The sequence below is a fragment of the Poecilia reticulata genome, linkage group LG8, assembly GCF_000633615.1.
Source record: "Poecilia reticulata strain Guanapo linkage group LG8, Guppy_female_1.0+MT, whole genome shotgun sequence".
In the NCBI taxonomy this organism is placed as follows: Eukaryota; Metazoa; Chordata; class Actinopteri; order Cyprinodontiformes; family Poeciliidae; genus Poecilia; species Poecilia reticulata.
In genome coordinates this window covers 10,023,041-10,039,980 of record NC_024338.1, presented here as the reverse complement: position 1 = coordinate 10,039,980, position 16,940 = coordinate 10,023,041, and the positions used below count along the sequence as shown (strand labels likewise).

The 16,940-nt window shown below is 39.1% G+C and overlaps 1 protein-coding gene across 2 annotated transcripts; it reads right to left on the bottom strand.

The window, feature by feature from the left end:
* Positions 1-16,587, bottom strand: clcn7 (chloride channel 7). Of its 2 annotated transcripts, XM_008415713.2 has the most exons (25): positions 16,327-16,587; positions 15,155-15,232; positions 12,674-12,739; positions 12,026-12,091; positions 11,794-11,926; positions 11,434-11,543; positions 11,137-11,217; positions 10,986-11,048; positions 10,783-10,866; positions 10,564-10,657; positions 9,755-9,819; positions 9,529-9,645; positions 9,395-9,449; positions 8,281-8,341; positions 6,642-6,783; positions 6,170-6,263; positions 5,087-5,259; positions 4,282-4,333; positions 4,064-4,191; positions 3,258-3,343; positions 2,743-2,875; positions 1,818-1,877; positions 1,565-1,741; positions 1,402-1,482; positions 1-1,123 (listed from the first exon to the last, which is right to left on the bottom strand). In XM_008415713.2, the coding sequence occupies exons 1-25, from the start codon at positions 16,438-16,440 to the stop codon at positions 1,037-1,039; spliced, it is 2,400 nt and encodes a 799-aa protein (XP_008413935.1). In that variant the 5' UTR covers positions 16,441-16,587; the 3' UTR covers positions 1-1,036. The 2 variants fall into 2 exon arrangements, with proteins under 2 accessions (XP_008413935.1, XP_008413938.1); XM_008415716.2 differs by lacking the exon at positions 15,155-15,232.
* Positions 16,588-16,940: the final 353 nt, after the last annotated feature.

The window sequence follows — 16,940 nt, the reverse complement described above, 5'->3', positions numbered from 1 at the left end:
TAACTTTTATAAAGGATAGATTCCAACTTTATTATTTCACAAAAAGGCATTTTCTTAGTAGTTATAAAATAGAGCTCAGTAAACATTTTCATGTTCTATACATTAAAAGAAAAAAACAAAGTGGTTTTACAATGAAGTGCACAAAATATTAATACTGGAACACTTAGCACAAACTGACATTTAAAAAAAAAAAAAAAAAAAATCAAACATTGAATTTTCTGGTTCTGACAATATTCACATAAAGCTTCATGATGCGGATCTTCACACTTAAACGACTTTCACAGAAAAAAGGTGAAAGTGAAAATCTTGAGAGGTGATTTAAAGAAGACGAGTTCGTACCTTTAGCTTTTGCTCTCAGTAGTAATGTCATCTGTGCATGTCAAACAGAAAAAGAGGCAAAAATGGGACATAAAACTATAAGACCTTCGACTTTGCATGAGCCCGGACTATTCTCTTTAAGTTAAAACAGATCTCTGACATCAATAAATAACATCATTCTCTCAGTTCAAAACACGCAATACATCAATAATCTGAACTTAAAATAAAAAAAAAAAAAAAGAGGATTTAAACTCTGGGATTCAACAGCATGAGATCCTTCGATGTTAAAATGATGGAGTGAAAAACAAGACAGACACAAACCTGATTTATGATTTACCCCTTCAGCCAAACCAAACCCGACCCGCGACGGGTTTGGTTACATTTCACCAGAGGGGAGTGGAAATAAAACCTTTTGTATAAACAGTTTCGATTTGAAGTGATCCTGTTGTTTCGATTTAATGTGACCTGGAGCATGATGGAAAACACGATGATTTAAGTTTTAAAAAATTAGGCAAAAGGAAATAAACGTAACCAAAAACAAGTGAAAAGTTTTTAAAGTCTTAAACGACAGAAACACAATCATTTTGTTTATTTCACACGGGGAGGCGGGAGAGAAATCGCTGTGCTGGAGCACAATGCATCGCTCAGGTGTGCAGGAAGGCTGGTGGCCTCTGAGGCATCAGGTGTGTTCATGTCCATCAGTGTGTGTGTGTGTGTACTATGTCTGAGCCAAATGGAGCTCCTCCAGTCCGTGTTTACCCACGTGATACCTGGCCAGGTCCTTCCGGGTCACCAGTCCGACCACCTGTGCAGCGACAAAAATCAAGACGTTACATCTGAACGACTGATCTTAGCAATTTAACGTGACAGAGAAATGCTGCGTAGTGCAGAATAGTAAAGAAATGGTTTCCTGTATGTAGCACAAAAGCATCCAAACTTCTTTTTAACATAAAAATATACATATGGTCTTTAAAAATCATCATTTCCCTTCTGTTCCATAATCATTTATTCCTTGTGTTGCTCTAAAATCCCAGTAAAATGCTGATGTGAAAAGGCTCAGACTAAAATACTCAACACACTTACTCTGTTATCATCGTCCACCACCACTAGATGTCTGAGTCCGAGCGCTCTGAACAGCTTGAACACGCGAGGAAGCGACGTGTCCTGCAAATGAAGGATTTCAGGTCAGGATTCATATTCACACACATAAGCTTGAGAAGATGAACGAGGGTGGCGTGTCCCTCGCCTGTGGAACGGTGTAGGGAGTTGGGTTCATAAACTCGGTGAGGTCCATCATGCACTCTCTCTCGTCCTGAGAGACGTGGATGCTCTGGATTGGGGGAAACCTGGGGTAGGCGTCCCTGAAATCCTTCAGCTGGAGCTTCCTCTGAGTGAGCCGGGAGCGGGCGAGCTCCACAAACACCTGACAAAAGACGAATCACAGGAAATTTATCATCCGCCTTATTCTCTGCACAGCGACATGCGTCTCTGACTTTTACCTTGTGCTTGAGGAGAACGATGAGCTGAGAGCGGAGTATGAGGCCGCAGAGTTTAGCAGGCTGGAAGACACAATTTGTAACTTATAATTTAGCATCTCAGGGTTTCAACAACTGAAAGTTAAGAATTTTTAACATAATTCTGAACGAAATATAAGACCTGTGTTAGAATGAATGTAGTGTTGCAACAGAAATTATCAAAGACAAACACCGTCCAGCTAACTGGAGATAAATTTGCATTTAAGCCATAATGGACACAAAAAAGCTAGCTAGCTACCTCACTTTTTTTTATCTGCCTAGTTCATTTTTCTTTAGCCAACTAGTTCACTTCTTTTAGCTAGCTTGCTCACTTTATCTACCTAGTTCACTTTTCTTTAGCTAGCTAGTTCACTTCTTTTTAGCTAGCTAGTTCACTTCTTTTTAGCTAGCTAGTTCACTTCTTTTTAGCTAACTAGGTCATTTTCTAAGCTAGCTCACTTTTCTCTAGCTAGCTAACTCACTTTTTTTAGTTTACTAGTTCACTTCTTTTAGCTAGCTAGCTCACTTCTGTTTAGCTAGCTAGCTCACTTCTGTCTTCCTTCATTTCCACTACAGGAACCAGAACCAATGGGTTGTGCTTTATATATGCTAGTTAGCTAGGTTATATTAGCCGCTAATTACCAGTAGCCTCAACTAACTCGATTCATGGAGGGCAATAAAGAGGCGACACAAATGAGAAAAACAAGAAAGAGAGATTTCACATGACATTAAATAGTCCTGCCACCACAGGACTATTTAAAACCAATTTAAGACCAATTTTGAGGCCAAATTACTTTTTAAATAAATTTAAGACATTTTAAGGCCTTAACTTTAGATACAGGAATGTAAGACTTTTCAAGGATGTGCGTGTACATCATGCATTTCTGTCAGTCGCCAGATCAAACAATACCTCGTCATCACCAGAAACCTGCACGACGACAGGGAAGCCGTTGTGATTGGTGGAAGTGTTGCTGAGCGTGTCGACGATTGTTCCGACCTTCTCTATTCTGTTCAGGCAGGTGACCGGTGAGCTCATCACCTCCCTGGGTGTGAAAGGGATGGACACAGAAAGACAAACAAATTAGAAGAGGACAAAGGCTCCTCTCAGAAAAGAATTCAAAGAATATACAATCTATGCAAAAGCATTCGTACATTTGGAACAGTTTTCATTCAGTCACGCCACAACCTCAAACTTTATCGTTTAATATTTTTAGGCGACATACAAACAGAACGTTGCATTAAAGTAAAGTGGAGGGAAAAATCTGAATGTTTTGGCGTGAAGGAATGAAAATATTTGCAAGGCAGCGTGAACAAAAAAGGAGGGAGGATGAGAAAACCTTGCATGCTTCAATGTGTAACAGATTAGCGAAGAGTCATACATTAGCAATTTGTTAACAAGCCTTCAAGACGTCAGGCAGGACCTACCTGGCGGTGAGCCAGTGGGAGGTGGCAGGCGCCTCCCAGTGCAGGAAGGGAACGCTTCCCAGCTTGATGTGGAGGTCATATAAGCCCTGAGGCACACACACAGTGGTTTTAAAACACACTCGAGAGGTTTGCGGTAACAGGAAAAGATGGAATGAAAAATGCCAGCTATGAATTTGTTTTAAAAAGTACAGACAGACAGAGAATACGACAAGCATGGCACATTTTTATGGGTAGTTTCTAGTGAACAGTTGAGCTCTAATTAGATCTCAGGTTCCTCTGAAGTGTATTATACCTAAATATCTCCATGTAAGCATCCCTAATGACCAAATAAATTGTTTTGCATTTTCAAAAGCTGACCGAAACAGAACGAGATGTTTCCATCATATTGTTCATTTAAAGGTCCCTTTAATCAGAGAAAGGGACAGAATGACCTCAATTTTCTTTAAATCATGGCATAAGAATCCCTTCCCAAATTGTTGCTGCACATGGCTGGTCAGCTGGCTAAAGGAAACRGAGAAATGGATTCTTTTGCGTACGTTTCCATACTCAAAAACACAGTGATGATTGGGGGGGGATAAAACATGGAGGAGATGCAACTTTTAACTGTTTTCACAAAGTTTTTCATGTGTGAAAATAAATAAATGTCAAAGATTAATGTGTTTTAATACAAAAAAAAACACAGCTTTCCTGTTTAAAATGCAGTCCAAATTTTACTCAGGACAATCATACCCCCCACTGCCTCGTCTGGAATTAGAAAACTACTGATTTGAGTTTTTAATCRACRCCAGCGTGCGTCGCCTCCTTACCTCCTGGAAGTAGTCTCCGACTATCTTGGCGGTCATGAGTACGAGCATGATGGGAAGGCCGTACGTGACGTTGCCCGTCGCCTCCACCATGATGACCGTCAAGCTGAGGGTCATTCTCACGATGCCACCTGCAGGTGGCAGCGCGTTACTACGTTTTAACTCATTTCATTTGTGAACGTCACAGAAGAAGAACTAAACGAAACACTGGAGTCTCTCACCTAACTGGGCAGCAGCTCCAATCAGGGCATATTTACCAGGGTCAGTCCACAACTGAAGAGACACAAAGAAAAAAACGAGGAAGCGAGTCAGGAGGAATCCTGTAGTGACTCATCAGCATCCATGGTGAAGATGCGCAAAATAAACATTCAGAGAGAATAAAAATAGTGTTTTTTCCCCCACTTATTCAACCTTTGAAACAAGCAGAGACCGTCAAAAAGTTGCAGCAAAACTTGGCAAAATATACGTTTGTGATTGTAGGACAAACGTGACTTCAGACTTGAGGTCTGAAGTCATGGAGACTTCAGACCTCAAGCTGCCACACTTCCCTTAAAATCCTGCACACTTCGCCTGTTGTCAAGATCAATCTGGGCGACTTCCGGCCCAGAAGAGGCTGAAAGAAACAGACCTCTGTGTCGCATCAAATTATGTCAGCTATGCATAAATCGTTTGGAACCATTTGGAAAGTAAACAACATTTTCATCATTTATATACTGCATCAGTTGCCGACAGAAACAGGAACTGATGGATTACCAAGTTAGAAACTCCTAGAAGCAGCGTGTATTTTTGAGGATTGAAGAGTGTCTGTGTGTATGTTTTGTCTTAACATTTTAATAAAAGTACTGAAATTAAAGGYTCTCAAAGAGAAGACAGATAACACTGTTGCAATAAAAGTTGAATCATTCTAAGGTTTTTTTTAGGGTGGGGGTGGGGGCCTGGGGGGTTCACATCTTCATAAGAAGTGTCAATAAATATGGCTGCCAATGTTCCAGCAGACAAAAAGGTGTGTGTGTGTTGAGCACTAACTGAGGCGGTAGAAGTAGTGGAGGCCAGCAGTATTCCACACAGCCGCCCCCAGGCTGCTCCGATCAGGAGAGACGGGATGAACACGCCGGCAGACACCGCCAGGCCGTAGGTCCAACACGCCAGGAAGAAGTAGGTCAGTGTGAACAGACCCAGAGTCAGAGCGTTGTAGGTTCCTTCAAAGCCAAGAAACCAGGAGGCAAAGAGATTAAATAACACAAAAACAACTCAGATGGAAGAAAAAGTTGTTTCAAGTGACGGTTCATTAAGTTGATGAGTTTTTCTGACCTGCAGTTTAGAGCGATGGACCATTTGGAAAGTAAACAACATTTTCATCATTTATATACTGCATGTTTCAGCAAATACTTGAGGCTTCAAGTTTTTTTTWAATTATTGTTCTTCACACCATTGCATTATTCAATATCCACAGAGAGGAGTCAAAATAAGACAAACAATTAAAAACTTAAATTTAATTACTACAGAAGGGAAGAAAAAAAACACAAACTATTAAAAACAAAATCAATAAACTTTAACTTTAAATAATCTAACTGAAGGTTTTGCTATATAAACCATCCACAGTGTCGCATTACAACTAATAAAGTTTAATTTTTATCAAGACCTTACGTGGAAAACAAAAGTAGTGGATAAATTTGAAGGGGAAGAAAAACAATGCAACATTCTATATATATATTTTTTTACATATAGAAATCTGAAAAGTGTGGCATGCATTTGAACGTTCGATTGATGGAAGAACTGTTCGATTGATGGAAGAACTGTAAACCCTAAAGCATAATTGGCCGCCCACCTAAAATAAAAAGCCAGGAGTGTAATAACCAGAGAAGCAGCCAAGAGCCACATGCTAACTCTGGAGGAGCTGCAGAGATCCACAGCTCAAGTGGAAGAACCTGCTAGTTGTGCACAGCCCACACACCTGCCCTATATGAACTGGTAGATGGCATAAAACTCCCACTAGCAGTCTGCTGAACGCCATTAGGCTTTTCCTCAACAACAGYTAACTTAAAGGCTAACAGAGAAAAACATATTACAGCATTATGGTTACCGTAGCAACCATCATGTGGTTTTTACCTGTTGGATTGTGGAAGAGACTCCGCACGCTTCTCTCAGGAGTGTTGAAGAAGGTTGTGGCCATGGAGTTATATTCTCCGTCTGCACAGAACAACTGGACAAGAAAATGAAGGAATTAATATAGAAAAAAAAATCAAACATGAATAGGGAAACGAGGGAAGGAAACGGCATTAAATCTCCACATTTATAAATCGCTGAGTCATCCACCACATCAAAAAGCTAACTTGCTGATGTGAGAAAAGCTCTTTACTCTTCAGTTCCTTCTCCAGCGTTGATCTTGTAACGCCGCCGCCAACGAAGCTTAAAGAAATGAAACTGACAAAAAGGGAAACCGCAGAGATTCACTATGACAAAACTCATCTGGACAGACGTCTGCTCGAAATTAACGTTCTTAAATCTTCAGGAAGCTGAAACAGGTTGTGTGTTGCATCTCCCCAGCAGTGTGTCTGTGTGTGTGTGTGTGTGTGTGTACCTGCAGTGGGTACTCCTCGGTGTGGTCGGGCCCCAGAGGCTGACAGTCGGTGGAGAAATAGATCATGACAAAAGCCACCGTGGCGGTCACCGCGGCGACCAGCATGGCCTCCATCACTTGCAAACATGGCCGATGGACGTACCTGACGGAGAAACCAAAACGTAAATCGGGTTTCTAGAAATGTTCCCACACCAGTTTGGACTTTCCCGGGTCAGGAGGAGCCGCTGACGGGAAACGCAAAGCTGGATCTGGCAGAGCGTCCGCTGGAATGTCTGTGAGATAAAGTCACTGAGAAACTCACTTCCTTACAGTCACTGCGTCGGACAGGAGAGGGTATTTTTAGAAACAGGTTTACCCAGTCAGGTTAAATATACGCAGATATAATTCATCACTCATTATGGTGACAACACAGAACAAAGACGCTTTTGACAATTCATAAATTATATCTGGATTCCCGCTTCCAGAGGGAAGGCTGAGCAACAGCAAACTGAATATCACTTTTTAACACTTTATTTGATAGTGAAATGGAAACTTTACGTTCATCTTGCATTTAAATAATAACTGATAACAAAGGGTTACATCTGCAACATTTTGTGCTCCACCAGAATCAGAGTAAATGTTTAAAAGTTCAGATAGAAATATCACATTCCCCCCCCCCATTTTTTCTTGCATAGCACGAATCTTCATGAATTTCCTGCAGCCTCTTTCTAAGCTATGGAAAGTCTGCCTAATTGTGTTTATTAAAAGGAAAAATGTTGCACATATAAGTAGATTACATTAGGGGACTGAGGAACCCAGAATAGTTGGAACCTGGTGATTATTTTTCCTCTTCATCCATCCATACTCTGAATTTGTTAGAGATTTAAAGTCCAGCGAGTCGTCCATCATTTTCACGTCAGTTTGAAGGTTTTATTAAAGAGATTGTTTCATACTGACTTACACCGTTTTAGAAGCAGCTCCACACCACATGAATACTGTATTACTGCGATAGTGTGATAAATTACTGTGGAGATTTATTTAGATTTAAAATGTCCAAAATGTTAAAATGAGTCATGAATGTTGAACTGGTTTACTCACAGACAGCGGGGTTTTATGACACAAACCACCTTAGTGTCATTTAAATGTTTAAACTATAACAGACATGAAGACAAAAGATTTATATTTATGTTGTAGAGATGCTATAGAAGGTTTTCTGTGGATTAAAATTAAGATGTGCATCTATTTAATGAATACAGTTGTCCTTTTCTAAGTTTAAGTAAATGGTTTTCACTAAAACCGCCAATTCTTAAAAAAAATAAAAAAATTACAAAGGCAAAAGAAAATATGCTTTGCCATCATTTTCATAATCAATTAATTTGCAGTGATTTAAATCCTTCTAAGCTAATAAATCCTTCAGCTTGTTAAATTATTACCACCGTCCAGTTTTGGACCAGGAAAGTGTTTTACTGGGAGCTTGAGCTCTTTATTTCTGACTCGCTTCAGTCACGAGACGTTGTTGATATTCTGAGCAGATCTTTTCAAAACCTCCTCGTCTTTAACCAACGCCCTTTTTCTTTTTAAATAATGCAACAAAATCTCCCAGCATGCACGTGTTATCCCGCCTGATGCTTCATGCCCGAGCGCTAAAACCGGCCCATACCTGATCCTGAAGATGGTCAGCCAGTAGTTGAGAAAGTTAAAGAAAGCTCCCAAACCTCCACCTGGATGACAAAAGAGTAGAAAATGTAACTGGATTTGTTATTTTAAAATCTTAAGAAGCCCTGACAGATTTAGAGTTTTCAGTATTCTGGTTGATTTTCATGCAACAATAATACAAGCAAAAGTAATTTTCCCTTAGTTTGTATTAATACAATCCCACATCACCACACTTCCACCACCTTGCTACACCATTTAGAAATGTAATTCCCTCATCACAAACAAATCTCTTTTAATGCAATACAAAAAATGCTTGGTCTATAATTACAATAACTAAGATTTCCATTATTTCAACTGATTATTGATGAAAATGTGTTTACACTGATTTTCTGACTCAACGTTTAAATCAGTCAAATACAACTGGTAATCTGCCAGTCAGAAGCTCAAAAATCCAACCTATTCCCGATCAGTGAACACACCATCACTAAGCATTACCAGCGTCACTTTCAGAGCCGGTCATTAGTAGCTGTTGGGGATAAAAATCAGATTTTTCACTGGATTAAGATTAAAAAAAAGGTTGGGAATTGATTGCAAAGATTCAAAACTTTATTTTCTTATTGTCAATTTACTACCTAATTTTGATTTCTGATCATTTTTAAAAGGAAAACGTGTTTTCTATGACATGTAGAAACGACTCAAGAAAGAAAGATTTGCAGCGGACAACAGCAAAAACCTGTCTTACGTTGCACTTTTTCCTGCATAAACGGTGCAACGTTACCTTAAAATTACTTAAAAGTAAATAATAACCTTTCATCAGAAAACCTAGAGAGAAATATTCTGAATGTTGGTGTCATTTATTATGTTAGGGTTGATAAAAAAAACAAACAAAATATGTAAAACTCAGATAAGGAATCAGACACAAGCCTCTAATCGGTGCATTTTTATTTTTGTAGTTTTGCTTTTCTTCAGGTGGAACAAACACACCAGTGTGCACAACTAGAAAACGCTTAGACACCAAAAACCATTTAGATAAAACCTTCATGCTACTGGGTTTAGTATTTAACTATAACAGCCATTAAAAATCCCACATATTGGCAGAAACATCAACATTTTCTCACCTATGGCTCCCATAGCAATAAACAAAGGAATCTCATAGAGGTTATACTCCATCGCCTGTGAACAAGACAATGTTTTAATGTTTTACACTTGGCAACAAAAAAAAAAAAAACAGTAAAATATTAAAGTTTCTCACTTCGCTCTCAAAGCGTCCAAAATTGATGAGACCCGGATTGGAAAGGTCTCCTGGTTTGTTGTGATAGATACTGAGGAAGAAGTTCAGCGTGAAGGTGGAGATCATGGAGGCAAAAAACTGATGACAAAAGGAAGAAAGTCACCAACCGAGGACATTTTTTTAACATCTTTTTACTTTCTGGATCTAAAGCATCGTAGGAAATACACGTAGCGACCGCGTGACTTACGATCCTCCATGTCAACATCTGATTCCAGAAAGAGGCTCCTTCCTCCAGAGAGAACAAAACGCCGCCTGTTGGAAGGGAAACCGAGGAATCAGTCAAGTGATCTATAAATAAACCATCCGTCCCATATAACACATAATATATTAGCTTAAAGGTTTCAGGCATTTAATGGCTGGTTTTACTCTTTATATATATATATATATATATATAGAATATAGTGTCCCTTTTTGAACTGAATTACTTAAATTCTTTGGATTTCCATCTATAGCATATTTTGATTATACAGCGCAGGCAAATGTTTCAAGAAGCTAAATCAAAATTTAAGTAAAACTTCATGACAGAATTTACATGAAGTGAAATATACTTCACTACAAAAGGAGAAGAAAGAAAAAGAAAAGGAGGAAAACAGGACAGAAACATGGAAAGAATGAAAAAAAAAAAAACAAGCCAACAAATAAGGAAAGACAGGAGCAGCAGGACAAAAGGGCTGGATGTAAAAAAAGAAAAGAAGTGGAGGTAGAGTAAAACAAGGAATGAAAGGAGGAAAGGAGGGGCACAAGGAAGCAAGGGATGAAGTACAAAAGGAAAGAAAAGTGGAATGGAAAGAAGGTCCCAAGAAAGGAAGGATGTAAGGAAGACAAGGAAAAGGAGAAAAAGGAAGGAGGAGGCAAGAAAGGAAAAAACTACATAAAAACAGGGAAAGAAAATCTTTTCTAACTCATAACATCAAATCAGAAAAAAGCTGATTAATTATAAAGTATGTTGAACATTGTGCTGTTTGGGGAACTGGGTGCTTTTTTTGTGTTTTTTACCAACTGGGGCTCCAAACGCAGCAGAAACTCCAGCAGCAGCTCCGGCGGAAACAAAATCCCTTTTCTCTGTGTCTCTCCGGAAATATTCAAATATCTACAAGAGCAAAGACGCCAGTCAGAAATCAACTGGGATGTTTATGAGACTAAACAAACTGAAAAGAAAAGGTGAGTTTTCCACAACTATAATGGATTAGCATGGAGAATCCCACAGGTCCTGACCTTAAAGTCTCGTTTTAAGGAAGTGCTTCTGCCCTGCGAGACGCCAGCGGCTAAAACGGCACCAGAATGGATCATTGGGCCTTCCTAGAGGATTGTGGGTAAACAGGACAGGTGTAATAGAGAAACAGCATTCAATTATGTAAAACAAAAAAAGAAATTAACATTAAAATAATCAAGAAATAAGAAAGACTGAAGCCGTTTACCTTTCCTACTGCCAGACCACCGACSACGGAGAAGATTACACCCACCACTTTTACCACCAAAGTCTGCAGAACCCAAAAAGAACACATTAATACACCAGGCCGGTCTGATTCCAACCAATAAAATGGACGCGTGTGTTTCAGGTGTTTGCACCTTGAGCCGAACCACCCTGGGAATCTTGACTCCATTTAGGAAACATTTTATCTGAGGAATCCCACTTCCTGCTGCGATGGGCTGCAAGATACAGAAAGCCGGAAGAAACAACTTTTATCACTTGGAAATATTCAGTTTCCACAAAAAAAAACAAAAAAAAAACAAGGATTTGGTTTCCCATGTCAACAAGTTGCACAACCCGACTTAAACGCACTTCTTCAAAATTCATTTCCACTCTTCAGGAATCCAATAAGAAAGCCTCACTTGTTTCCGAACTCTAATAATTTTCTGCTTTACCTCAAAGAAGGCGACTATGATGGCCCCAAACATGACACAGAACGAGTTGAGGGCAGCCCACAGGAGCAGGGAGATGGACAGTCCGCCTGCTTCTGTAAACTTTACAATATCTGTAAAGGTTCTGAGTCAAGGAAGCTAAAAGCTAGCTCTAATCAACGACACATTAACAGAGTAAAAAGAACAGAAAGACACCAAAAACATGCAAAAATCATTGCAGTTTCACTAAAGAAGTGATCAAATTAAATTAATAACACAACCAACCGTGAATTATAAACAAAAAAAAAACTCAAGGCATAAAAATGTTTATCGTACGTCTCCATTTAGCTACTTCCTGTCTTCTAAACCAAGTCATCAGGATACTTTCTTTAATCAATTTGTATTTGAGTCCAGCCAGCTGCTCCACCGCGATGTCTATAAAGCAGGCGATGAGGCCCGTCAGGAAGCCGATCAGGCCGCAGATCACCCAGCGGCTGATCTCCAGGCAGCGAAAAGCCTCGAGGCACGAAACAGAGAGAAAGGAAAGTCAGGAACTGGAGGCATAAACACCAGAGGTGCAGCAACCATGCAGAGGACAACATTGTTCTGCACTCACCATGAAGCTCATCCTCCGCTCCTCCTCCAGAAACAGCTGGTTTTCAATGTTATCGTAGTCAAGACTCTAAAAATAGAGAAAACGATAGAAAGTCAAATTCAACCCAATGAATCATACGGTGATGTTCAAATTTCTCCTTTCATGGCTCCCAGAAGTTTACATTTTAAATCACAAAGTTCAATGTTTCACTGGCATTTTATATGAAAGACGAGAAAAAAGTACCAAAGTTGAAGAAAAACAATAGATGGTTTTCACAATTATAAATTGTTAAAAATTATAATTTGTTCTCAATAATATCAATCAATTGTATTTATAAAGCACCCTTCATACTAAAAGTAGCTGAAAGCATACATAGCAATATATGCTTTGATATATAAACAGAAAATATTATTTATGCTCTCGAGTTTCTATTCCAATAAAAAATAAATAAATAAATCTAGCTGTAGACTTGCAGCACATTTCTCCATTTATGTTAATTTTTCAAAGTTTAGACAAGTGAAGGGAAATCTAAAATAGGTCAAGTCAGGCAGATTAAACCTCAAAAAAAAAAAAGAAAAAAAAAAAGAAAATAAAATCGGAAACCGATATGAGCCATCAAAAGACGACCAGGGCATTGTTGGTTTTCCAATATAAAGCATCTTGTTTTACCTCAAACTTAAGTGACAGCAGCTTCTCATTGTGAGGGATCTCTTTGGGTCGCCCCCTCGCCGAATCCTGCAGCATATGACAAATAAAAAAACAAGAGGTCATCATATCATCACCGACCTCTGACCAAAGGCCTGTGGAAGGGAACGCAAAACCAAGAGCTGAAATATTGATGTCAAATATTCTACACAGAAAAGCTGCAAGAGGGAAAACGCATCAAAGACAAACAAAACGGACATTTTAAACATTTAAAAGTCACTTCTAGTAGAAAATACCGACTGATGAAAGCTGTAATGACGGTGCAAAAAGCAGCATTTCCTCCAAACTGTCTGGTGTGAAAATATTCAGACACCACAAAAGCTAAAAGCAAGAGAAGATTTATACAGCCATGTTGGATCTCCAGTTACATACATATATATATATACATATGGGTTTTGAAAAGGAGGAAATGCTGGTTTGTTAAGTGAAACTTACATGCATGTGAACAAGCCGGTCACAGCTACATGTAGATCTAACATGCATGGGCTTCTTTAACCCGCCTGCTGGCCCCTCAGGCCTCAGCACACAGGTCAAAGGTTTCATTCACAGGAACAGCAGAAACAAACGAAACACTGGAAATAATGTTTTGTTTACAGTGAAGCAAACCACATGCTTGGAGTCACATTCAGCCAGAAAAATGGACGGCATCTAATAATGAAAGAAAAACTAATGTGACGGAAACATGTCACAGCCTGTCCTGTGACTGCTGATTGATGCCCGATTGTTTTGATTTTTTCTTCTTCTCTCTTGTCAAGCCAAATTTTAGTGGAAAAAGTTCATGTTGTTTGTGTTTACTGACCAATTTAACTCTTTGTTAAACATAATTTTAAAACAAATCATTTAATGTTTAAAGATAACATCCAGTTGTGTATTTTTTCTTCCCTCCAAAAAAAATGTGCACGGACAATAAAAGCACCTTTTGGTTATAAGGAGTGGATTTCCGCTGCAGAATCTCACAAAATAGAGAGAGAAAACGTTGCTAGTTCTACTTAGTGTTTTACTTGGGTTGATGACATCACAACAGGCACCAGGACCGACGTGATTAGCTGGAAAAAGCAGCCATTAGATTATAACAAATTTCAAGTTTCATGTGAGTTGCAAGGAGTTCAACCGAACATGTTCGTGTCGGAGACATCAAGAATTTTCCTCAGAGATGTTAAAGCACCTAAAATCAATTCCTGATGAAGCTGGAGCAAACCGAGACTAAGAGGACACCGATAGCTTTAAGAACTTTAGCTGGTACAAATCTATTTACATTCGTCTGAACTCATCCTATAACTTCTCTCTTCCAGACTGCCGGGTGATGTTTCATCTGCTTCCTCTCGTTTTTTATAGACTGGACTGATGCCGAAAGCATCAGTTTACTGCGGCTGTTTGCGTGGTGAGGCCAAGTGGACTCAGATGCATCAAGAAATTGTTTTTAGAGGTGAACTGGACGTTTTTCAGTAGATAGGATGGATCATTTCAGGCTGCAAAACGGCAAGAGAGAGCAACACTTTCAAAAGATAACAGAAAGGATGAACAAAGTGCAGTGAAGGCGCTCTGTTTTTGTCCTTTTGAACTTTTTACCTCTGTGTCAATTAAACATTTTGAATTCGGAAATGTTGGCAAACTTTTTGAAATCGGAGTTAATGCAATAAACTTCAAACTAGTTTCAAAACATCTATGATGGAGGATTTTTATTAAAAGTCGTGAATACGAAAAGAGAAAAAGTACAAACGTCGTACTCAAAAAAAAAAAAAAACTAATCGGTTGCCTGATGTTAGAAAAAAGACATTTAACAAAATAGCACAACTACAGTGGCCCAGAAGAGTAAAAAAAACAACAACAAACACAAAACAGAATTTATGCAAAGCCGACAGCTTTAGCTTTCTTAAATCTGTTCTTTATTTACGTAGTTTGACCCTTCTGGACCACCATACAAAGCCAACAAGAAAAACTTACAACATAAAACAACCTAAAAGCTTGAAATGCTTAGATTTAGTGTGTGACCAGTTTGATTAAAAATGAGGGATTATTTTTCCTTTTTTTCAGATGGATCTTGTTTGAAGTGGCCACTTCAGTGGTTTCATCTGTCAGGATCTCTGGGTGGTCACAGTAAGAAACACATGCCTTGCATTAATTCATTACTCAAGGAGCTCCACAGTGGAAACCATCAGACATGTGCCCTTCAAGCGCGCAGGATTACTCATCCGTCACTGGGCCGCTCTGGCCGCCACAGTGTCAGCTGTTCCAGATTTCAGTCCAACCAAATCCAGTGGAAAGCAGCTGAGACTAACGATAATCTGTGTGAATTACACCATTTATCTGAGCTCCCTGCTTAACACCACAATCAGTTTCTTCATAGGTGGCAAAGATGAAGCCGGGACTTGACGAATGGGAGCGACAGACACGGAAAAGGAGAAGAAAAAAAAAATGTACTGGCGACCGGATCTCAGACTTTACCTCTTCTGTGGTTATCTCCTCTTCCAAATCCACCGTGCTCAGTCTGCCTATCTGAAATACAGTGCTTCCACTTGACATCTACACACACCACATACAGCAACAGAAAGAGCGATGGCTTTGTGTGTGAATTTGAAACTGAAGTGACAACATACAGCTGACTAAGTCAGAACATCGTTGAAAAGTTTGTCTATTTCAACAGCACAATTCAAAAATTTAAAAATTATAAAATGATGTAGATTTAGTAAATACGGAGCACAGTTGCTGACGCCCTCTAGAATGACAATACACACCACTAGAGAAGCCCATTGTGGCCATGTAGCTTCGTGGAAAGTTAAGTGGAAGGAAAAAGTGTAGTAGAAAAGTTTAAAAGCTGATTTTATTCATGTACCGTACTGATTTAAGTTTTTTTTTTTTTTACAAAATCAATGAGATTATCACAGATAGTGTTCAAAATGTTTTTCTTCCACTTAACTTTACATTAACATACCTAGAAACAGCAGCCGTAGTCATCATAATGAACAGAAACAAACGCCGGGATAAATTCACACTGTGTGTAATTAAGCTATACATGTCTATAAAGTGGACCACTGAAATAACTTAACTTTTTGGTGATTATTAAATGCTTTTTATTATTTGTTAGCCATTGCATTTAGATACTGGAACTGGCTTCATTAGAAGTTATCATCTATCAGCATTCAGCAGATCTAAAAGCCTAAATATTTTTTTAGGGTTGATTTGACTAATATTAATGACCTTCATTAATATTAGTTTTAAGTGATTAAAACTTAAAAATAAGTTTTAATCACTTATTTTCATTAAACTATCTTAGTTTAGGGGCAATAGCAAGGACAAACATTTCTAAATCCTGTCATATGAACCACTTCCTGGTAACTAGATCTAATTATGCGCAGTAATAACATAATTTAATTGGCGCTAATCTGCTTAGATTCCAGCTTATTGTTGCTTGTTATTGCGTCCAAATGCAACCAAAGCCATAAGACATCACAAAAACAGGATTCCTGCTGATGCATTCCGTTTCCCGCTAGCAAACATTCCCCCCATGCAGCGTTCAAAACATGATTAAAGAGAACCTTACAGCGCTTTTTAACACATGACTTTGCACCTGATGTAGCTTATAGTGGGAGCAGCTGTTAGCCACCGGGTCGCTGTACCTGTCTGAGGGGTCTGGACTGCTCGGAGCCGTTCAGCAGCGGGGTTTCCTCCCCGGCCGCCCCGGACTCGTCGCCTCGGCTGGACCAGGACACTTTCTTGGTGATGTTAGCCATGTTGGACGCTGGTAGCTCGCCACTGGGAATGTAAACAGATGTTCTGCTTTGTTTTCCCCCCCAACTAATTGCAGCTCCTACAGGGGATAGCTGCCACTTTTCCGTCTTCTCATGATGACTCCCGCAACTCGTGACGCTCTGTAAGGATCGCGTGCAGGGTCATAAATATTTTTTTTTTTGTGCGTGTGTTGCATGCCGGGAACTGTAGTGTTATGACAAAAGCGAGTGTTGAAAGTTGTTTTTGCTCATATCTAGTTGTGTTTTGAGGGCCAAAAATAGTTATGTTTTTCTTATGAATACATATCCATATATATTTAATAAATAAAATACAATTGGAAATAAGTAGGGGTTTAAATAAGTGACATATTTATCTTTTAGTATTCATTTTTAGCCACATTGGAGTGCATTTGAGTTGGTGTGGGGGCAACCAATCAGATGGATAGATAGCAATAGTGTAAGTCAACTGCTTATTAATCAATTAATAGTGATATTTATTGACC